Below are 23,674 nucleotides of genomic sequence, written 5' to 3'. Positions count from 1 at the left end.
GGGTAACTGCAGCTGTGGTAGGGCCTTACCAGCGCTGATGGCTTCACCTGCTCACAGATCGTACACCGAGGTTTATTGCTGTTGTTTTTGGTAACTGCTTTATTGAGATATAATTCACCTACCATTCCATTCATCAATTTAAAGTGTACAGTTCAGTGGTTTTTAATATATTCACAGAGTTGTGAAACTATCACCATCATCAATTCTAAAACATTTTCATCACCCCCCAAAAAGAAACCTCATACCCATTAGCTGTCACTCTCAATTTCCCCCAAGAACCCCCAGCCCTAGGCAGCCACTAACTACTTTCTGTCTCTATAGATTTGCCTACTCTAGACATTTTCTATAAATGGAATCATACAATGTGTGATCTTTCATAATTGCATTCTTTGATTTAGCATAATGTATTCAGAATTCATCCACATTGTAATGTGTCATTATTTCATTTCTTTTTACTGCTGAGTAATATTCCATTGTATGGATATACCACATATTATGTATCCATTAATTAGTTGATGGACATGTTGAGTTTCTGCTTTTAAGCTATTACAAGTAATGCTGCTATGCACATTTGTGTACAAGTTTTTGTGTGGGCATGTTTTCATTTCTCTTGGATATATACACTTTTAAAAAAAATTAGCTTTTTGAGTTATCATTTAATACCAAAAATTAATCCTGAGTGAAAATTCAGTGATTTTTTAATAAATATATTGAGTTCTTAAATTATCACCACAAGCCAATTTTACATGTTATCACTTCTGAAAATTGTCTCTAGCCTGTTTGCCGTTAACCCTTACTCTCACTCCTGGCAACCACTGATTTGTGTTTCGTTTCTCTAAATTTGCCTTTATCTTTCGTATAAATGGAAATGTACAATATATAGTCTTTTGCACCTGGCTTCTTTCACTTAGCATAGTGTTTTGGAGAGTCATCCATATTGTAGCATGTGTCAGTATTTTGTTCCTTTTTATTACTGAATAGTATTTTAATGTGTGGTTATACCATATTTTGTTTATCTGTTGACCAGTTGATGGGCATTTGGATTGTTTCCAGTTTTTGACTGTTGCATATAATGAAGCTTGAAAGTTTGAGTGTGAGTCTTTATGTGGACATATGGTTTCATTCTCTTGGGTAGATGCCTAGGAATAGAATTGCTGGGTCATCTGTTTAACTTTTTAAGAAGCTGACAAACTGTTTTTGAAAGTGGCCTTACATTTTATATTCCTAACAGTTTTTTCACACCTTTGTCAACACTTGTTATTGTCTGTCTGTTTTATTTTAGCCATTGTACTGGGTGTGAAGTGTTTAAGTCATTGTGATTTTAATTTGCATTTTTCCTAAAGATGTAAGGTGTTAAGCATTTTTTCATATGATATTCATTCACATATTCTTTTGGGTGAAATAGCTATTCAAATCTTTTGCCGCTTGTCTTATTATAATTGAGTTATAAGAGTTTTTTATACATTCTGGATGTAAGTCCTTTCTTAGATACATGATTTACAAATATTTTCTCCCAGTCTGTGGCTTTTTTCTTTTCTTCTTCTTTTTTTTTTTTTTTTTTTTTGCGGTACGCGGGCCTCTCACTGTTGTGGCCTCTCCTGTCGCAGAGCACAGGCTCCGGACGCACAGGCTCAGTGGCCATGGCTCACGGGCCCAGCCGCTCCGTGGCATGTGGGATCTTCCCGGACTGGGGCACGAACCCGTGTCCCCTGCATTGGCAGGCGGACTCTCAACCACTGTGCTACCAGGGAAGCCCTCTTTTCTTCATTTTTACTGGAGTGTTTTGAAGCACAAAAGTTTTAATTTTGATGGAGCTTAATTTCCCAATTTTTCTTTTATGGATCATGCTTTTGTTGTTTTAAGAACTCTCCCTCATCCAAGATCTTGAGGATTTTCTCCTTTGTTTTCTTCTAGATGTTTTTTAGATTTTGATATTATGTGTAGATTTTTGATCTATTTTGAGTTAATTTTTGTGTATGGTGTGAAATAAGGGTCTAAATTCAGCTGTTATATATGGGTTGTCTTAGCACCGTTTGTTGAAAAGACTGTCATTTTTCCATTGATTGTAATTGTAAATATTAAATTCTGGACTTTCAGTTCTGTTGCATTATCTGTATGTCTGTCCTTTGGCTAGTACCACCCTGTCTTGATTACTGTGCGTATGGTAATTTAGGAAACCAGGTAGTGTAAGCTCTTAAATTTTGTTCTTACTTTTGAAAATTGTGGCTATTGTGGTTATATATAAAAATTTTATAATCGACTTGTCAGTGTCTGTGTAAAAAGTTTTGGAATTTTGATGGGGAATGCATTGAATCTGTAGGTCAGTTTGGGATGAATTACCGTCTTACAATATTGAGTTTTCTAATACATGAACATGAAATTGTTTTTAAATTTATTGATCTTTAATTTTTCTAAGTGATGTTTTAAAATTTTAAGTATACAAATCTTTTACTTAAAACTTAAAAAAATGTTCTTGTGGTAAGAAAACTTAACATGAGATCTACCCTCTTAACTTTTTAAGAATACAGTACAGTGTGGCTAACTATAAACAGAGTGTTGTATAGCAGATTTCTATACGTGGTAGAAGTTTCCTTTTTAATTCTGTTTTGTTCAGAGTTTTTATCATGAATGGGTATTGGATTCTATCAGATGCTTTTTCTGCATCTCTTAGCAAGAACAGCTGTCGCGGTTTGCTCACGACTGTCCTGGTTTTAGTGCTGGAAGACCTGCATCTTGGGAAACCTTTCAGTCCCAGACAAACCAGAATGGTTGTCACCTTAATGTCTGAGATGATCATGTGGTTTCTGTCCTTTATTCCACTAATATAGTGTATAATATTAATTGATTTTTAGCAACTAAACCAGCCTTATATTCCTGGGATAAATCCCACTTGGTCATGGTATATAATTCTCATTATATGTTGCTGGATTTAGTTTGCTAATGTTTAATTGAACATTTTTGTGTCTATATTTATGGAAGATACTGGTCTGTAGTTTTCTTGTGATGTCTTTGGATTTTGTAACATAATAATACATATTAATCCCAGAATAAATTCAGAAGTGTTCCCTCTTCTATTTTCTGTAAGAGTTTGTGAAGGATTGGTATTGCTACCTCCTTGGATATATTTGATAGAAGTCGCCAGTAAGGCATCTGGGCCTAGATTTTTCTTTTTGGGAAATTTTTAAACTACTAATTCAGTTTCTTGTTATAGATCTATTCAGATTTTTTGCTAAGTTTTAAATTAATTAGTTTTGGTAATTGTGTTTCTAGGGATTTGTCTATTTCATCTAAGCTATTTAATATTTTTGGCATACACTTTATAATATTCCTATATATGCTTTTAATTTTGCAAGCATAGGTAGTGTTTTTGCTCTTTCATTCCTAATTTCGGCAGCATGTGTCTTCTCTCTTTTTTTTTTTTTGCGGTACGCGGGCCTCTCACCGCTGTGGCCTCTCCCATTGCGGAGCACAAGCTCCGGACGCGCAGGCTCAGCGGCCGTGGCTCACGGGCTCAGCTGCTCTGCGGCATGTGGGATCCTCCCGGACCGGGGCACGAACCCGCGTCCCCTGCATCGGCAGGCCAACTCTCAACCACTGCGCAACCAGGGAAGCCCGCAGAGCTCTTTTTTACTTGGTCATTTTAGCTAAAGGTTTGTGAGTTTTGTTGCTGTTTTCAAAGTAAAAAGTTTTGGTTTAATTGTTTTTTTCCCAGGTTTTTTTTCTGTTTTCTACTTCACTGATTTCCATTTTAATCTTTATAATTTCTTCTCTTCTGCTTGCTTGAGACTTTGTTTAATTTCTCTTTCTGGTTTCTTAAGGTAGAAGCTCAGGTTATTGATTTGAGATCTTTCTTCTTTTCTGATATAGGCCTACATTTCCTTCCAAACATAGTTAGCTGCCACATGTTTTTATAAGTTCTGCTTTTTAAAATTTTCATTCATATTTCCTAATTTCCTCTGTGCTTTCTTCTTTGACCCATGGATTATTTAGAAATGTATTGTTTAATTTCCAGTTATTTGGGGATTCCCTAAATTTCATTGTTGCTAATTTCTAATTTAATTCCCCTGTGGTAAGAGAATATAATTTGTATTTTTCTCATTTTAAATTTATTGAGACATTCTTTCGGCCTAGTATGTAATCTATTATGAAGAATGTTAGGGACTTCTCTGGTAGTCCAGTGGTAAAGAATCCGCCTTCCAATGCAGGGGATACAGGTTCAGTCCCTGGTCATGGAACTAAGATCCCACGTGCTGTGGGGCAACTAAGCCTGCAGGGCAACTAAGGCCCTGCGCCTCAACAAGAGAGCCTGTGTGCCGCAAACTATGGAGCCGATGCGCCCTGGAGCCCACGCACCACAACTAGAGAAAAAAACGCACATGCCGCAACTAGACAGAAGCCTGTGCACCACAGCTAGAGAAGCCTGTGCATGGCAACGAAAGATCCCTCATGCTGCAACTAAGACCCGATGCAGCCAAAAAAATAAATAAATAAATAAAATGAAAAGGAAAAAAAAAAGAATGTTCTGTGTGTGCTAGAAAGGTTTTGTTGGGTGGAATGTTTTATAGGTGTTAGGTCAGGTTTGTTCTTTGTGCTTATTTTCTGTCTAGCTATTCTATTAATTATTGAGAGTGAGATCCTAAAATCGCTATTATTATTGAAGTGTCTATTTTTCCTTTCAGTTCTGTCAAAATTTTTTTTTATAAAGTTATTTATTTTTGGCTGCATTGGGTCTTCGTTGCTGTGTGCGGGGTTTCTCTAGTTGCGGTGAGTGGGGGCTACTCTTCCTTTTGGTGCGCGGGCTTCTCATTGTGGTGGCTTCTCTTATTGCGGAGCATGGGCTGTAGGCGTGCCGGCTTCAGTAGTTGCAGCACGTGGGCCCAGTAGTTGTGGCTCACGGGCTCTAGAGCGCAGGCTCAGTAGTTGTAGTGCACGGGGCTTAGTTGCTCCGCAGCATGTGGGATCTTCCCAGACCAGGGCTCGAACCCGTGTCCCCTGCATTGGCAGGTGGATTCTCAACCACTGCAGCACCAAGGAAGGCCAGTTCTGTCAGTTTTTGCTTCATATTTTTGGGGCACTGGTGTTAGGTATGATATGCATATATAATAATACACATACATACATCTTATAGTAGTATTTTGTCTGGTGTTAGTGTAGCTACTCCAGCTCTCTTGGGCTTACTGTTTGCATTCTGTATCTTTTTCTGTCTTTTTACTTTCCACTTACTTGTTTTTGAATCTGAAATGTGTCTTACAGTATACAGTTAAAATGCCTATTTAAAAAAAAAATAGTTTGACCACTTCTGCCTTTTGATTGGAAGGTTTAATCTGTTCACATTTAATGTAATAGTTGATATTCAGATTTATGCAGTTTTGCTAGTTACTTTCCATACGTCTCATTTCTTTTTTATTTTTTTGATTGTCTTCTACTCCCTGTTCTGGAGTTACTAGATATTTTCCAGGGTATCATTTTAATTCCTTTGTTAGTTTCTTAACTGGATTTTTTAGTTATTTTCTTAGGTTGCTTTAGGGATTACAGTGTATGTCTTAATTTATCACAGTTTACTTCAGAATTGACTAATTTAATTGTAGTAAAATATAGAAAATTTGCTCCATTTTCTCCCCCCTCCTGTCTGTTAGTATTGTCACGCATATTAAATGTTTATGTTCTAGAAGCCCAACAATACAGTTTTATAATATTTTAATGCTACTGTGTGTCTTTAAAGATAGTTAAGGAAAGAACAAGTATTTTTAAAGTTTTGGTTTTTTTAAAAATATTTACCATGTATTTACCGTTTATGTGATCTTTATTTCTTTTTATGTATTTCAGTTATGGGCTGGTTATTCCTTTCAGTCTGGTGGACTTCCTTTTGAATTTCTTGTAAGGAAGGTCTGTTATTAATAAATTATCTCAGTCTTTGTTTCTTGGAATTGTTTTTATTTTGCCTTTATTTTTGAAGAATAGTTTTGCTGGATATAGCATTCTTTGTTACATTTGTTTCCTTTTAGCATTTTGAATATGTAGTCTCCTGCTTTCTGTCCTTCATTGTTTCTGATGAGTTATTTTTCTTTTTGTGTGTTCAGAATTTCCTGTCTTTAGTCAACAATTTTACTGTGGTATGTCTAGGTGCGGATCTCTATGTGTTAATCCTACTTTGGATTCAGTAAACTTAAAAGTAGAGATTACCATATTTTAAACACATGGTAAGTTTTAACTATAGTTTCTTCATGTATTTTTTCTATCATTTTCTCTCTTTCCTTTTCTTCTGGGACTCTCATTACATGTATGTTGGCATGCTTGATGGTATTCCTAAGTCTCTGAGGCTCTGTTCATTAAAAGATTTTTTTTTTTTTAATTCTTTTCTGTTCTTCAGAATTGGTAATTTCTGTTGATATATCTTCAAGTGCATTGGCTCTTTCTTCTGTCATCCCCAATCTGCTTTTTGAACTCTGCTAGTGAATTTAAAATTTTGGTTCTTAATACTTTTCAACTCTAGAATTGTTATACTTTTCTACTCCAGGATTTCCATTTTATTTTTAAAAAATAATATCTGTATCTTTATTGATATGAGTTATATGAGTTACAGTTGTCATACTTTCCTTTAATTCTTTAAATGTGGTTTCTGTATTTGGAGATAAAATTAAATTTTAGATAGAAGATGATGTCTAAACTATGTGTTAAATCCTAAAGTGGAGTTTGCTTTATTTCTTTTCTTTTTTTTTTTTTTTTTTTTGCTGTACGCGGGCCTCTCACTGTTGTGGCCTCTCCCATTGCAGAGCACAGGCTCGGGACGTGCGGGCTCAGTGGCCATGGCTCACGGGCCCAGCCGCTCCGCAGCATGTGGGATCTTCCCAGACTGGGGCACGAACCCGCGTCCCCTGCATCGGCAGGCGGACTCTCAACCACTGCGCCACCAGGGAAGCCCCCAAGTTTGCTTTATTTCTAAATTATATTCAATATTTTCATGAGTATTTCATGATATGCATGAAAGTATATTACTCATAAATGCTAAATTTCATCTGATAGTTTCTTTTCAAACATAATTAACAATTTACTTATAATTATTAGTGTTTATTGAAAAGTAGGATCAGTGTATAATTTGAAAGACATGCCATTAATTCTGAAACCTTAGTTCATTCCCTGAACTGATCATATAGTATAAAGTCTACTTGTTTGTCCATATTTCTTGCTGCTTAATTCTCTCATGGTAGGTGCTAATGGGTAGGAAAAAAACAGAAGAAGCCTAAGAGAGCAATATAAGGAGTTAGAATGGTTATAAGATATCAAAATCTTCATATGAGCCTGTACACTTAGTAGTAGTATAGTATTATTCATTTTAGGTCCTTGAGAGATTGTAGTAAATAAGATAAATGCAGTACTCGTTCTCATGGAACCTTATATTCTGTTAGAGGAGACATGCATTAAACATATAAACAAGATAATTTTAGAGAATGATAAATATAGTGAACAAATAAAATAGGGTAATGCAATCTCAAATAGAGAATGATGGGGCAGCTACCTGGAAATGGGATATAATTTGGGGGAGGGGAGCCATGAAGGAAATGTCTCTCTGCAGAGGTGGTATTTGAAGTGAGATCTGCATGATGTGTGAGGAGGATTCAGTCTGTGGATGATCTGGAAGACCCTTGTAGCCTAGAGAACAGGAGGTGCAGAGTAAGCTTGGCATGTTGTAGGGATAGGGCCAGTGTGGCTGGAGCTCAGCAAGCCAGTGAAAGAGAAATGAGGGATGAATGAGATCAGAGAGGTGGGGTGGGCTACCCCTGGGTTGATCTTTATAAAGACCATGTTAAAGAGTTTCGATTTTTTTCTAAGTGTGGTGGGAAAACAGTGGAAAAATATTTCAGTGACCTTCATTCTTGACTAAAGAGTTAATTTACAGCCCAGTATATAATTTTATTCTTTTTTAAATTTTTACTTTTGGCTGCGTTGGGTCTTCGTTGCTGCATGTGGGCTTTCTCTAGTTGCGGCGAACGGGAGCTACTCCTTGTTGCAGTGTGAAGGCTTCTCATTGTGGTGGCTTCTCATGTTGTGGAGCATGGGCTCTAGGTGCTCAGGCTTTAGTAGTTGCAGCACGCAGGCTCAGTAGTTGCAGCGTGCAGGCTCTAGAGCACAGGCTCAGTAGTTGTGGCGCACGGGCTTAGTTGCTCTGTGACATGTGGGATCTTCTCGGATCAGGGATCGAACCCGTGTCCCCTGCATTGGCAGACGGATTCTTAAGCACTGTGCCACCAGGGAGGTCCTATAATTTTATTGTTTAACAGCTTCTGTGTGTGAATAAATATTTCTAGGATTTTCTATGAATGATTTTAGCTTTATAAAGAATAGAAGGGAAAGTAACTTTTTCCTGATGTTTCTTCCTTGAAATTTAACTATCTAAAAATAAAACAAAAACCCAATATCTGTAAAACTTCGAATTTGTAGTACAATTATAGCAACGGCAGAGATTCTTGCCCAGTGATTAGAGTCACAGGTACAATGGAGAAGATGATATTTAGTCCTTCAAATAAGAAAAAGCATGCGTTTGTTCATTGACGTATTCATTATACATTCTACAGGCCCTGTAAGCACCCATGATCCAGGGCCTGTGGGGAAGGTATAAACCTTGGCTTAATTAGGTACAGGGAGATAATCTTGTAAATAGTTATAGTTTAGGCCTCAGAGTGAGAGGCTGTGTGCACATTTTCCCCTAGTTGCTTCTGCAGGGGCCTTTTTATTTAACATTATGAGAAAGTTTATATTTTGGTTCCAGGTAAATATGGGTAACTCTTAATTAGCATATAAAGTCTATACTTGAGAATCTTTGTTTCTTGCTAATACAGAATTGCAGGCCAACATTGCTTTCTAAAAAACAAATAAAAAATAAGCTCTGAAGTAAGTCAGAAAGAGAAAAACAAATACCATATGCTAACACATATATATGGAATCTAAAAAAAAAAATGGTTCTGAAAAACCTAGGGGCAGGACAGGAATAAAGATGCAGACGTAGAGAATGGACTTGAGGACACGGGGAGGGGGAAGGGTTAGCTGGGACGAAGTGAGAGAGTAGCGTGGACATATACACACTGCCAAATGTAACATAGATAGCTAGTGGGAAGCCGGTGCATAGCACTGGGAGATCAGCTCGGTGCTTTGTGACCACCTAGAGGGGTGGGATAGGGAGGGTGGGAGGGAAACGCAAGAGGGAGGGGATATGGGGATATATGTACATGTATAGCTGATTCACTTTGTTATACAGCAGAAACTAACACATCATTGTAAAGCAATTATACTCCAATAAAGATGTTTAAAAAAAAAAAAAAAGCTCAACCCTAAAGAGACCAAAGGAGAAAGAGTTTCTGATACTGTCACCCTCTCCCTAAGGCCTACAGAACTTATATGAGAGAATTTGTGAGTTAAATAGTTAATCCCCTCCTCCCGTCACCCCCTTTTTTTGGAAAGGAAAAAAAAATATGTATGCTTATGTAGATAAGGTAGCTGTAATTCCCATTTAGCATATTTTAAGCCTTCTAATCAGCTCATGTTATGAGTCAATAAAGGAAGTAGGTAGAAAAATCTCCCAGGGGTGGGGTGGGAGAGGTTCTATATGATCCGTTCACAGTTTCAATGTTAAAAACACTTGTATAATCATGAGGCAGAAAAACTTTAAGAGCTCAGAGTCTGGAGCCAGATGGCTTAGGTTGAAATTCTGACTTTCTCATTTGTTTGTTTGACCTTGAGTAAGTCACTTAAAAAAGAAAAAATCGCCCGGTGCCTCAGTTTCCCCAAATGTAAAATGGGGAATTATACCTGTTTTGTAGAATTGTGTAGATTAAATAGATTAATACATGTAGTGAGTTTAGAATAATGCTGGCATAGAGTAAGTGCTCTATGAATGTTAACTACTGTTATCCCTTCATTGTTTGGAAGAAGAAGAAAATATACTCTAAGCTAAGCTAGTTATTGAGTTACCTCTAGGATAAATTCACATTAATGAATTCAAATCCTGTCAAACCAGAATATTAAAAAAGGTGGTTGTGAAGAGCAGTTCTTTGCTTCCTTTTAAGTCATGGTAGTGAGGAAGTCGGCGAAGGTTTTAGAATTATCTGCAGTAGGGTCTTTTTTTAAAAAATTAATTAATTAATTAATTTTTGGCTGCGTTGGGTCTTCGTTGCTGTGCGCAGCCTTTCTCTGGTTGCAGCGAGCGGGGGCTGCTCTTCGTTGCGGTGCGCAGACTTCTCCTTGCGGTGGCTTCTCTTGTTGCAGAGCACTGGCTCTAGGCGCGCGGGCTCAGTAGTTGTGGCTCGCGGGCTCTGGAGCGCAGGCTCAGTAGTTGTGGCACATGGGCTTAGTTGCTCTACAGTATGTGGCATCTTCCTGGACCAGGGCTCGAACCCGTGTCCCCTGCAATGGTAGGCGGATTCTTAATCACTGTGCCACCAGGGAAGTCCTGCGCTAGGGTCTTGAGGATGGCAGTTGCTGGATTGGCAATTTATCTCTCCTTCAAGAAGAAAACTTTTCCCAGTTTGCTTTGCTGACTAGAACCTAAGTAGACTTTAGGCTTCTTTTTTTTTTTTTTTTTTTTTGCGGTACGCGGGCCTCTCACTGTTGCGGCCTCTCCCGCTGCGGAGCGCAGGCTCCGGACGCGCAGGCTCAGCGGCCATGGCTCACGGGCCCAGCCGCTCCGCGGCATGTGGGATCTTCCCGGACCGGGGCACGAACCCGCGTCCCCTGCATCGGCAGGCGGACTCCCAACCACTGCGCCACCAGGGAAGGCCCTAGGCTTCTTGATGAGTGGGAATCTGCCATATACCCTGATCACCTCTAGCTTCAGCTTCCTGTAAAGCAGTTGCTTGACTACCTTAAGCCAGTTGAAACAAGTCTTTTAAGTCTTCTATGTGTCTCTCTTTGGATGTACAGGAGGCTATTGTGACCATATTTGAGACTTCTTAAACGTCTGTGCAATGGTCCGGGGATAAGCCGGTGACTTTGATTGCTACTTTTTCCCTAACCAAACCTCCTAGTACATATTCTCCTGTCTGGTTCTTACTTGATTTGGAAGTGTGCTTATTTACAGAATATACATGGCTAAACATTTATTTCCACCATTTAGTATTTCTTACAAATAGTTCATAGAATAAGTCTAGAAATGAATATTCATATAAGTTTAGGGTTACTGATTAATAATGAGACCTTTGGGGACTTCCCTGGTGGTCCAGTAGTTAAGGCTCTGCTTCCACGACAGGGGGCGCGGGTTTGATGCATGCAGTGCAGTGTGGCCAAAAAAAACCCCCAAAAATCAGACCTTTGTTGCTTATCTTCGTCCTCAAGATAGGTTGGATTCTAAGATGTGCTTAATGTGATCTCTTCCTCCATATACTTATTATGGCCTTTATTATTACTGCCCTACAATTCGAGCATGTGTGAAATGGTAACAGAGATTAGGAGGATAAAAATATTAAAGGAGTATATAGCTGGGCGGCAGTATCATTTTTAGCTCCAGTGGTAATTGTGGGTAGCAGAGTCAGGTTGATTTTGTCTTGCCGTCTCTTTGCTCATCAGTTCTTTTTTTTTTTTTTTTTTTTGCTCATCAGTTCTTTAAATCACTCTAATGTTTGATTATGCGGAGTATTTTAAGATGATAATTCCCTCGTAGATTTTCACCATCACAAAATAAACTGAACAAACCAGGATTTGTTAGCTTGTGCCCAGGAGCCTGGGCATTGTAGTTCTTTGGATGGTGAAGAAAACAACCAAAACGTGCCTGGCAAGAAAAGCATCACAATACCTTAAACGGAACTTAGATGAAATCACAGGTTATCTATGTTCATTTCTTCTCTATGTGTTATTCTATGACTTTGTGTGTCAAAACTCAGGGCCGTGAGTAAATAAGGATTTTAAGATACTATTATCCATGGTATGGGACTCTTGAAATGCAGAATTGTTTTACGGTTGGCAAGTTATCGATATTTTACTTAATCTTCCAATTAGCCTCTTCAATCTATTTCTTCTATAAGATGAGCTCTAAGATCTCTTCCAGTAATTTCATGTAATTTCTCTTACACTGTAAATTTCTAGCATGCAGTTTAAAATATCTAGATCAATCACCTTGCCCTAAAGTAAGTTCCATGACGTGACCACTTGCTGCCTAAATAATTTCCAGCCCTGACTTGTGGGCCCAAATATTTGTCAACTGTATACTGCTTAGACTTAGTTCCATTTTCAGAGGGGGATTCTTCTTTCTTTAAAAGATTCATTAGTTTACTTTTTATCCCTTTAAAATGTACTAATTTTTGTTTTAACAAGTTAGAAGAATAAACATCTCAGTTTTGCAGAGGGGAGCAGTTAGGTTTTAGGTATAATCATCTGTTACTACTTTATTCTTAACATGAAGCTTTGGCAATATGATACAGCTCTGATTGATGCTATCAAAAACATAATGATAATAAAGCTGCATTCATTCAATACTCATAGTGTGCCAGGCACTTTACGTAAAGGTTTAAAAGAGCTAAACACACCGACTTCCCGGAGTTGTTTTACTATCTTATTATGGGTGAGGATATTGAAGTTTAAAGAGATAAATAAATGCCCAAGATTATGTAGTCACAGGTAAAGCCAACATTCAACAGATATTTATTGAGTACCTACTGTATTCTGGGGATACAGTGGTCAGTAGGCTCTTAACTGTTAGTCCTACTAGCTCTTAAATATAAAGCATACTGTTAAAATAGTCCTCATGTAATAGGGGGAATAATTATACCTATTTCACAGGGTTATTGTAAGGATGAAAGGACAATGCATAAAAATGCTCGATTCAGTAACATAGAAAGAGAAGAATACATAGTTGAGATTATTGAGGCTATTATTATATCAGCATTATAAACTACATATATACTTCCTGTCAGACTTGGTAGATAATTAAAAAAATAGAACAATGAAAATATGAATCGGAAGTATTTCAGGAATTGAGTTCCAAATTTAAAAGGTTTAATTTTACCAATAAAGTGGCGAAGAATAATAAGGTTTTTTAGGGGGGAGAATTTTCTGGTTCCATAGGCAGGTAGTAGTTGTGAGTCAAACTGTACGTAAGTTTAGATTACAAGCTACAGTTCTTCTGAGTATATGATGATGTTAATGTTGAATGAGAATCTCTTTAATAGGTTAGATTCTGATTTGCAGCTCTGTCCTCTCCTTCTTTTAAAGTCAAATCGGTTGAAGTTTAGTTGGCACGTAGTGAAGTTCATCCTTACAGTTCCATGATTTTGACAAATTCATATCATTACGCAGGCACCACCACAGTCAAGATCTAGAACATTGCTGTCACCCCCCAAAAGTTCCTTGTGCCCTTTGACATAACGCCTTCCCACTGGCCTGTTTTCTGTTCCTGTAGTTTTACTTTTTCTTGCAATGTCCTGTAAATGGAATCGCCGTTCCACTTTCAGATCCGTTAGGTTGCTTAGATATATTTGCTGCCGTAGCAGGTAAGGTAACTGTGACCCCCTATGCTGACGCAGCTTTCTTACAAATTAAGAATTGCACTAAGAAGCAACTAAGTCAGAAAAAGTGAACACAGCCTGTTGGAAAATTGTAAATAAGTTTGGCAAAGGATTAGTAACAATTATTCAATTTACACAATATATTTAAAAAGAACCAATTCATGTGAATGGATTTCACACTTTAGATGGGAAACTAATAAAATCAGGTTTCAACCTCTCCTTGGACCCCAGTTTTACAGAATTAGATGAATCATAATCCTTGGTTCATGACACAGATAATTTGCCCAGTAATGGCTGTTGTTTGTTTATTTTTAATAATATGATAAACACACATGAGTGCATCATTCAGCATGAGAACTAGAGCTTCTTTTTTTTTTTTTTGGCCGCGCCTCTCGGCTTGCAGGAGGGATTGAACTCTGGCCCAGGCAGTGAAAGCGCTGAGTCCTAACTACTGGACCACCAGGGAACTCCCGAGAACTAGAACCTTGACAAGAATTTATATCACATTTAGCCATGCATGCCTTAATATAATTTATTTTAAAATCTTTAATAGATTTTGGTTGTGTATATTTCTTATTAATTAGTAGGAGTTCTTTTTTTCCCCTGTTTTGGAGGGAGGGGAATTACTTTTCCTAGTGTCTTGTCTTCTGGTTTTGTTTTTGGTTTGCATTGTTATGAATTTTTTAAAAATATTGGTGTAGTCAAGTTTAGTAATTCTTTGTTTTTTTGCTTTCCATGTATTTAGTCATTTTTCCTTAACTATGAGTTCATGAAGATATTCTATATTTCCTTCTAATTCTGAAAAAAGTTTGTATATTTAGGTCTTTAGTACACCTGTAATTATTTTGTGAATGCTGAGAGATGGTGATTTAATTTTTGTTTTTTATGCATAATCACTTGTCTCAGCATCATTTAATAGTCTTTTTTTCCTATTGATTTTAACACTGCCTCTTCCTACATTAAGTTTCCAATATGCCTGGGTCTTTTTCTGGCCTCTATATTCTGTTCCATTGGTATATTTGGTTATGTCTACACCATTGCTTATTGTCCAATTACCATAGACTAGACTAGGCAGGGCAGTTCTTCTCCAGAGGGTTTTGGCTCACTTTTGCCCTTTGTTCTCGTACATCCCCCCCCTTTTTTTTTTTTTTTTCTTAACTACCTTTGTCAAGGTTTTTGTAAAACCGTCTTGGAATTTTTGACTGGAAATATACTGAATTTGTTAGATGAATTTGTTGAGCATTGACATCTTTAAGATATTGAGCTTTCCTATACAAGACTGACAGGGAATTCCCAAGATTTCTCTAATTTCTTTCAATACATTTATTTAGGGCTTCCCTGGCGGCACAGTGGCTGAGAGTCCGCCTGCCGATGCAGGGGACACGGGTTCGTGCCCCGGTCCGGGAAGATCCCACGTGCCGCGGAGCGGCTGGGCCCGTGAGCCGTGGCCGCTGAGCCTGTGCCCCGCAACGGGAGAGGCCACAACAGCGAGAGGCCCACGTACCGCAAAACAAAACAAAACAAAACAAAAACAAAAACAAAAACATTTATTTATTTTCTCCATAGAGGTCTTTGTTAGATTGAGTCTTAGGTATCTTCACGTGGCTTGCGGGATTTTTGTTCCCTGACCGGGGATTGAACCCAGGCCACGGCAGTGGAAGCGTTGAGTCCTCTCCGCCGCAGTTCCCTAACTGCTGGGGAATTCCCAAGTCTTAGGAGTCTTATATTTTTGTGGTTATTGTAAACGATATCCTTTTTAAAAGTTACACGTTCTGTTTGTTGCGGGTACATAGAGAAACGGTTGATTTTTATATGTGGTAAGAGTCCCCTACATACGAACGAGCTCCGTTCTGAGCACGTGTTTGTGAGTCCAGTTTGTTCGTTAGTGCAGCAAAGTTAGCCTAGGAACTCAACACGATCGGCTCTATAGTCCTGTCCTGTAATAGGTTTATAATACTTTTCACACAAATAATACATCAAAAAACAAACACAAAAATAAAGAAAACATTTTAAACCTTACAGTACAGTACCCTGAAAAGTACAGTAGTACAGCACAACAGCTGGCATCCAGCGGCTGGCATCGAGTGAACAGGCCAGGGGAGTTCCGGACTGGAGGTGGGGTGGGGGGCGGAGATGGTAGAGCTGAATCAGGATCGTCCGCAATAGGAGACGGAGGGCGAGCTGCAATTCCACTCACGCCTGACGCTGACGGCCCGGGTTCTGGTTCCTTGCGGGATTCAATTCTATCTACCGTCTTGAAAAAACGATCCAGTGCTGTCTGGGTGGTAGCTCTTTTTTTCTTGTCATAGATGACACAGTAGCACTGGATTGCCTTCTGAACGGCTTCTGCAACCTTCGTGTCCCGTTCTACATTTGGGTCCTGGGCTTGAAATAAAGATACCGCACTCCTGTACTCTGTACAGTACTGTGCAGTAAAGTACACAAAAGCACAACCACTTGTAGAGGATGCTCACACGTGACAATGTACGCCAGACACGTGAACTAACTTACATGGTGGGACATGTGAACGCACGTTCTCATCTTTGAAAGTTCACAGCTTGAAGTTTCGTATGTAGGGGACTTAACTGCATGGATCTGTATCCACACATCTTGCAAACCCTCTTCTAATATCTGAAGGTTCTTTTGGGTTTTCTATGTAGAGAGTCTTATCTACAAACAATGGTAGCTTCATTTCTTCCTTTCCATTTCTTTTTCTTTTTAAATTTTACTTATTTTTTGGCTGCGTTCGGTCTTCGTTGCTGTGCGTGGGCTTTCTCTAGTTGCAGCGAGTGGGGGCTGCTCTTCGTTGCGGTGCGTGGGCTTCTCACCGCGGCGTCTTCTCTTGTTGCGGAGCACGGGCTCTAGGCGCGCAGGCTTCAGTAGTTGCAGCACGTGGGCTCAGTAGTTGTGGCATGTGAGCCCTAGAGAGTGTGGGCTTCAGTAGTTGCAGAACGTGGGCTCAGTTAGTTGTGGCTCGCAGGCTCTAGAGCGCAGGCTCAGTAGTTGTGGTGCATGGACTTAGTTGCTCCGCGGCATGTGGGAATCTTCCCGGACCAGAGATCGAACCCTGTCCCCTGCATTGGCAGGCGGATTCTTCAGCACTGCGCTGCCAGGGAAGTTGTTCTTCCTTTCCATTTCTTATGCCTTTTAATTTTTCCTTATCAAAGCCTGCTGGTCAGGAGTCCCAGTGTGGTTTTGAATTGCAGTGGCAGTTGTAGGTATATTTGTTCTGTTCCCAGTGTTGGGGAGAAGTTTTAACTATTTTGCCATTGAGTCTTGGCTGCTTTTTTCTTTTAATTATAAAATTTATCAAGTAATTTTTATTGCACCTACCAAGATGATGTGTTAATAATTATCTATTGCTGCATAACAGAGTACCTACAACACGGGTTGATGGGGATGTCGAGAAATTAGAACCTTCACACACTGCAGACGACAATGTAAAATGATGTCGTTTGGCATTTTCTCAAAATATTAAGCACAGAGTTACTGTGTGTTCTAGGAAATCCACTCCTAGGTGTATACTAAGAGAAAAGAAAACATATGTCTACACAAAAACTCGTACATGAATTTTTATAGCAGCATCATTTTATAATGGGCAAAAAGCGGAAACAACTTTGCACCAGCTGATGAATGGATACATAAGATGTGATATATCTATGCAGCAATAAAAGAACTGAAATACGAATACATGTTACACATAGATGAACACTGAAAACGTGCTAAGTTAAAGACACCCGTCACAAAAGTCCACGTGTTTAAAATTCTATTTCTATGAAATGGCCAGAACAAGCAAATCTCTAGAGATAGGAAGTGGATTAGTGTTGCCAAGGACGTGAGGTTGGGGGAGGCTGGGGCGTGACTGCTGAGGGACGCGAGGGCTTTTTTGGGGGGTGGCACGCTGAGAATGTGCTAAGATTAGATTGTGGTGACGATGGCACTTCATTCATACTAAAACCTTTAAATTACATGCTTTAAGTTGGTGAACTGTGTGATATGTGAATTATGTCTCAGTAAAGCTGCTTTAAAAGGTAAGTGCATACGGAGTTTTGTTAGATATTGCCAAATTCTCCTCCCAAAGTGTTGTGTCCCCTTGCTTCCCGCCAGCAGTGTATAAACGTACACAGTTTTACCGACCGAATATAATGTTGTATACATTTTAATTTTTACCATCTGATAGATGAGAGAAATGGTATTTCAATTTTTAAAAACTTGCCTTTCTCTATGAGTGAATTTGAATATCTTTTCTTCTGTTTAAGGGCTGTTTTTGTATCTGGTTTTGTAAATTGTCTGTTTTTCATATTTTTTATACCACAGTTGTTTTTTATACCACAGTTTTTCATATTTTTCTCTTGTTTTTTATTGGTCCTTTATTCTCTATTTTAAGCATTCCTTATATATTACTGATAGTAGCCTTTTGTAATATAGTATCATATTTCTAATATCATAGATTGAGTTTTCCTTGTTTTTGTACTTTATGTAAATAAAATTGTACACATAAACTGTTTTTGATGAGCGTGTGATCTGTATTCTAAGCAGCTAAATTATAGTCTGAGCTGCATTTACTTCTGAGTGATACTTAGGTTTGCTGTCATTTCTCACAGTTTTTTTCAGTCCTGACAGTTCACTTAGTATTCATGATTCAGAATTGTTTCTCTTATTGTTATGCCAGTTTCCACCCCTTCTTCTAACCCCAGTCCTAACTTTGTTTTTGTGTTCTTGGCATAGTGCTGTCTTTGGTATACAGTTAAGTGCTTAATAAATGTTATTGAAAGAACGGGTATAGTAAGAGAGAGGAAAGAAGTCATGTTATTATAGGGGCAAGTTTTCCATTAGGGGCAGGTGGAATCTGCGTAATCCAAGAAGAGGGCGTTGCTGATGAGAGAAGGGACCCAGCAAAGGGGCAGGGTGGGGATAAGCCTGGTCTGCGTAGGGACCAGCGAGGACACATCTGTCTGGTTGGGGCGTGTTTGTTTATCCGTGTGGTCGGCTCATCTTTGCTGTTTGTCTGCTACGTGAAGGGCAGCGGTTTCGGTGGTATCAACCACAGATTTTTGAAACCTGGATACACGGATGTTCAAAAGTTGGTGCTTTGAGAAAGTGGTAGGAAGGTAAGAATATTAAGAAGGAAAGGAGAAGCAGGAGCTCAGGCAGCGCTCACGAAGGGCGTTGGGCGTTGGGCTTGCTGTGGTCGACGGGGGGCGGCAGCTGGAGGCTGTTACTTCCCTCATGTTTTTGTGAGGGAAAGTATAGAATGTGGATGGGGGAAGCGAATTGCAGAAGGTGATATCGAGCCCTTCAGTGATGAGGTCGCTTTAGAGCCGAGGCCTGTAAGTCAGCTAGGAGTTGGCCAAATGGGCAGACAGGGGAAGGGTGCCAAGACGAGAGAGAGAGAGACAGAGAGAGAGAGAGAGAGAGAGAGAGAGAGAGAGAGAGAGAGAGAGAGAGAAAGAGAGAGAGAAAAGAATGTACAGAACTGTAAACGGCTGTGGTGTAAACCACCAAGATGGAGGGAGTAAAGGAAAATGAGGCTGGACCAGCGAGCATGGGTTAGCTTTGTGACTCCCTGCCGGAGCACGTCAGAGTGAGCATCTCGTAACTTCTGAAAAAGAGACCCCTTGCTCGTTTCCACTAAATCAGTGTGCTTGCGAAGAGGCTGAAATTTCATCTTGCAGGCGGTGATGAACTGCTGAAGAATTTGGGGAGGGGCCTGACATTATTCCATCTTGGGTCACCCTGACGGTGCAGTTAGATGGACGACTGGAAAGGAGGGAAGGTCAAAGGCCAAGAGGCAAAATCTGAGGCTCTTACAGCTATAGAGAAACGGTACGAAGGACCTCAGCTAGGGCAGAGGTTAGGAGATTACAGAGCGAGGGTCAAGAGCGAGAGAGGATGATGGTGTTGACGGGGAGAGGAGTCACAGATGACGTCAGCCTCTGTTGTTTTAGGCAACTTGTGTAGGTGACGGGGTAGCTTATGGGGCTGATTAAGCGCAGTAGGCGAGCTCATACCTTGGGGGAGGTAGCAGAGGAGAAGTTTCGTTTGGGACGTGTTGGACTTGTTTCACACTGTCGTTCATCCCATTTCGTGGCTAGTCCAGGTGTTCTGACTGATTTCTCTGGATTCGTTCATTCTTTTTTTTTTTTTTTTTTTTTTTTTTTTTTTTTTGTGCTACGCGGGCCTCTCACTGCTGTGGCCTCTCCCGTTGCGGAGCACAGGCTCCGGACGCGCAGGCGCAGCGGCCACGGCTCACGGGCCCAGCCGCTCCGCGGCACGTGGGATCCTCCCGGACCGGGGCACGAACCCGCGTCCCCTGCATCGGCAGGCGGACTCTCAACCGCTGCGCCACCAGGGAAGGCCTGGATTCATTCTTGACTCTTCCCTTTCATTTTCACCCCGCATCCAGTTTGCTATCAGATTTTGTCCAGTTTACCTACAAAAATTTCTAAAAGTTGACCGCTGTTCGCTCTCTCCAGCACCCACCAGTCGGTCCTACCACTGTCATTTCTCACCTAGTTATTATAGTAGCTTCCAAATTGACCTCCCTGCTTCTGGCCTTGTCCCCTTGTCTGTTCTCAACCCAGCAGCTGAGTGACCGTTAGAATAATGAGGTCAGCTCTCTGCATAAAGCCCCCCTGTCCCCGGGTCAAAGTCAGAGTCCTCATAGGGGGCTCACAGGGCCCCTTTCCTGACCTCTCGGTCACCATCATCTCTTCCTCCTCCTTCTTGCTCACTTCACTCCAGCTATATTGGCCTCCTTGCTGATCTTTGAACGTTCAGGCTTATTCGCTCTTGAAGATCTTGAATGTTCTCTTTCCTTTGCGAGGGAGCCCTCCCCATGTCCCCATGTCCCCCTGTCACTGGCACAACGCCTTCCTGCTTCTGGGTTTTCACTCATGTATCACTTTTTCAGTGAATTCTTCTCTGATCACCCAGTTTGAAATTGCTGCCCTCTTCCTCGCTGAATATTTTCTCCTTCTGGTTCATTTGCCTCCTTCGCCTTTATCACCGTCTCCATGGGTGCTAAACACATCTTGCTGTTTTCACCTCTCCCCACTGGAATTTAAGAAACATAAGAACAAGGACTTTTGCATTTTTCACCACTGTACCTCTAGCGGCCGAAAACTACTCGTATATAAAAGGTGCTCAATTAGTGTTTGTTGAATGACTGAGTTAATTAATGGAGTCCTTGGGATATCCTGGAATAGATGCTTGCTATTTATTTATACCCTATTTAATTTCACAGGGAAGTACAGGCAAGAAAGTATCTAGCAGCTAGCAGGCAAACTGGAGCCCATAAAATAGTTTAGACTGGAAGAGAGATTTGAGTGAGGCCGGGGCAGTGCGTGAGGCGGTTTAGAGAGAGTGAAGAATCAGAAGAGGGCTGGGGTGGGATCCTGGAAACACCCACCAGGACTGACCGGAGAGTTGCACTGTCCTTAGAGGCACCCAAGCGGGAACAGTGCTCTGGGCCTTGTGCTTCAGAGGGCCTCACCTGGCCGTCCTGCAGCTAACCCCTGCTGATAGGATGAGGACTTTGAGGGGCCAGTCCATCTGGTACCCATTTCTAGATCAAGCTAAGAGTATTTGAATCCCAGAATTCCATGCCCACGGAACCCTTCACAGGTCTCGTCCCTGATTCTCTCCTCTGTTAGCTATACCACGTGTATGGGCTTCCCTAGGCCTGAGGGGTGACCAGGTGGCAGCTGTCTGCAGGCCTGTGGCCAGAGCTTAGACGTGTTGTCTGGGACGTGTCCACATGTATGTATGTGAGGCTCCTTGTGGTCTGGAGTGGAGCCAAAGGTGGGGTGAGAAAAAGGGGCAGGCTGCAGGGGGATGGGGGAGCACAGGCCTCCCCCCTCTCCGCCCCCCCCCTCCGCCGCCGTAGATGTTGAGTCTGAGAATGCCAAGTCAGCACTTAGCCTTGTAGGTTGTTATAAAAGTGTATGTGTCAAGATAGGAGAGAAGAATAAAATTGACTAGCTTGTTAGTTTGGTCTATAACTTTAAGATACTTAGGCATGTGGTGTATGGGCTTACATTTGTACTCTTCAAGCTCCTTGAAAACTAGGGGTGGGCCTGCAAGAGGGAATTGGAAAGGAATAGCTAGAGAGGGAGAAGATAAATTCAAGATAGAGTTTCAAGGAGGGAATGATCAACAGTGTCAAATGCTTCAGAGACATTAAGTCCTATGAAGACAGACATGTATCCATTGGATTTGACAACCAGAATTTAGTAAACATCTCCGTTGGTGGTGATGGCTGCCAAACTTCCATAGAGGGAATACCTGAGAAATCCGGAAGTGGAGACACAGGGTATAAAAGACTTTTTAGGTAGAACCTTATCTGAGAAAGGAAGGAACTAGAGTGGTAGCTGGAGGGGTATGCAGCGTCATGGAGGAGTCATGTTTAAGATGAGAGAGTCTTGGGGCTTCCCTGGCGGCCCAGTGGTTAAGACTCCAGTTTCCACTGCAGGGGGCGCAGGTTCCGTCCCTGGTCCAGGAATTAGGATCCCTCATGCTGCACGCAGCACGGCCAAGGAATTAAAAAAAAAAAAAAAGTTGAGAGAGTCTTGTAAATGTTTAGATGTTGAGGGAAAGAACCCAATGTTCAGAAAGACAAGGTTAAGGGAAAAGAGGGAATAATTGATGGAACAAGCCTAAGATCCAGTGTATAGATGAGCTTTAGAAGGGAGGAGGGCTGTTTGAGGAGGCTTGGGGTGTTTAGATTTGTATGGGTGCCAAGTTTGGAGTGTGAGACAGCAAGAAAGTGAATAGCAGGACAGTTAACAGGCAATAATTTATCATTAGCGCGTTCAATAGTAGTTTTCTGGGTTAGTCTTTGTTTTTTCTCATTTTTAAAATTTTTTAGGTTTTTAACTTATTTATTTTTTATTGAAGTATAGTTGATTGGGTTAGTCTTCTTAAACTTGATTTTATACTCCTGGGGATCTGGGGTTATACGTGCAGCCATGTGTTAGAATCCTGTTGGTTGATTGAAATATAGCCCATAATGTGGGGTATAGGCTACGTATGTTGGAATCTGTCGTTACTCAATACTTGGTGTTTAGTAGTGACTTAAAATTTTAAGTTTGATAAAACTTTTGATTCCTCAATTACCCAGGAGTAATTTCTTTATTATGTTCATTATAAAATGTGTGCCATCAGGCTTTGAAGATGGTTTGTTGTAATAAGTACCTACTGTCAGAATCACACCTATTTTGGGCAAAATATTTTTTAATAGAATTATATTAATACTGTCTTTTTCCCCCACTAGTAGTTCCAGAGAACTGCTGGTTTATATTTTAACTCTTGCCAAGTTGTGAAAATAGTGAAGGATGCTTAGACTACTTAACATTCAAAGTGTAAGTAAAAGTTATTTCTGCTATTACTATCTATATGATTAGAAAACAGAAATTGAAAATAGTTGTTACCTTGTATGTTAATAGTAAGCTTTAGTGTGATGGGATTGTAGATTTTTCTTAATTTTTATTCTTTTTTTGCCATACGCGGGCCTCTCACTGTTGTGGCCTTTCCCGTTGCGGAGCACAGGCTCCGGACGCGCAGGCGCAGCGGCCACGGCTCACGGGCCCAGCCGCTCCGCGGCACGTGGGATCTTCCCGGACCGGGGCTCGAACCCGTGTCCCCTGCCCCGGCAGGCGGACTCTCAAACACTGCGCCACCAGGGAAGCCCTACTGCCCTCTTTTGACACAGGGCTGTATAAGCCTATCTCCTTTTAGTTTACAAAAATGTTAAAAATTAGATGCAAAATACGTTGTGCTTTATATCCATTTTGTATATTTTTAATAATTTTTCAATTCTTCCTCTTTTTAGGCTCTCTGGTTATTCATCTTTAGAAGACTGGATTTCTGGATATCTACTCCACTCCTTCTCTACTGACTTTTAAAACATGACAGTGCAAACCTGTAACGCTGGCAATCATCCATGAACCTTTAATTACGTCGACTGATTGCGTTTGAAGCTTCCTCAGGGAATAAACAATGACATCAGCAGTACTTGACAGTGGAGGTTCTGTTTTGGAGCTTTCCAGCAGTGGAGTAGGAAATCAACAGGTTAGGCATCCAATGTATTACATTTCTGTTTTGTTCATAGTAATCAATGCATGAACTAATTTTGAATTTAATGGGGAACAGGTATTTGAGAGTAGAAATGTGCAGTGCATGAG

The 23,674-nt window shown here is 40.4% G+C and overlaps 1 protein-coding gene across 20 annotated transcripts in view; it reads left to right on the top strand.

Annotated features, from left to right (window-relative positions):
• Positions 1-23,674, top strand: part of ELF2 (E74 like ETS transcription factor 2) — a 98,700-nt gene that overhangs the window by 2,057 nt on the left and 72,969 nt on the right. For 11 of the 20 annotated variants that reach the window (XM_059066217.2, XM_067036686.1, XM_059066214.2 and 8 more), the window contains exons 2-3: positions 22,765-22,852; positions 23,323-23,561. In XM_059066217.2, coding sequence (XP_058922200.1) covers positions 23,490-23,561 — 72 coding nt within the window. In that variant the 5' untranslated portion in view covers positions 22,765-22,852; positions 23,323-23,489. Of the gene's footprint in view, positions 1-22,764; positions 22,853-23,322; positions 23,562-23,674 lie in introns of those variants that run through there. The other 9 variants (XM_067036683.1, XM_067036684.1, XM_067036681.1 and 6 more) reach the window with 5 other exon arrangements.

Source organism: Kogia breviceps, chromosome 6 (genome assembly GCF_026419965.1).
Source record: "Kogia breviceps isolate mKogBre1 chromosome 6, mKogBre1 haplotype 1, whole genome shotgun sequence".
NCBI lineage: Eukaryota > Metazoa > Chordata > Mammalia > Artiodactyla > Physeteridae > Kogia > Kogia breviceps.
Note: the sequence above shows the minus strand (reverse complement) of the source record. Positions and strands in the feature narration are given on the sequence as shown.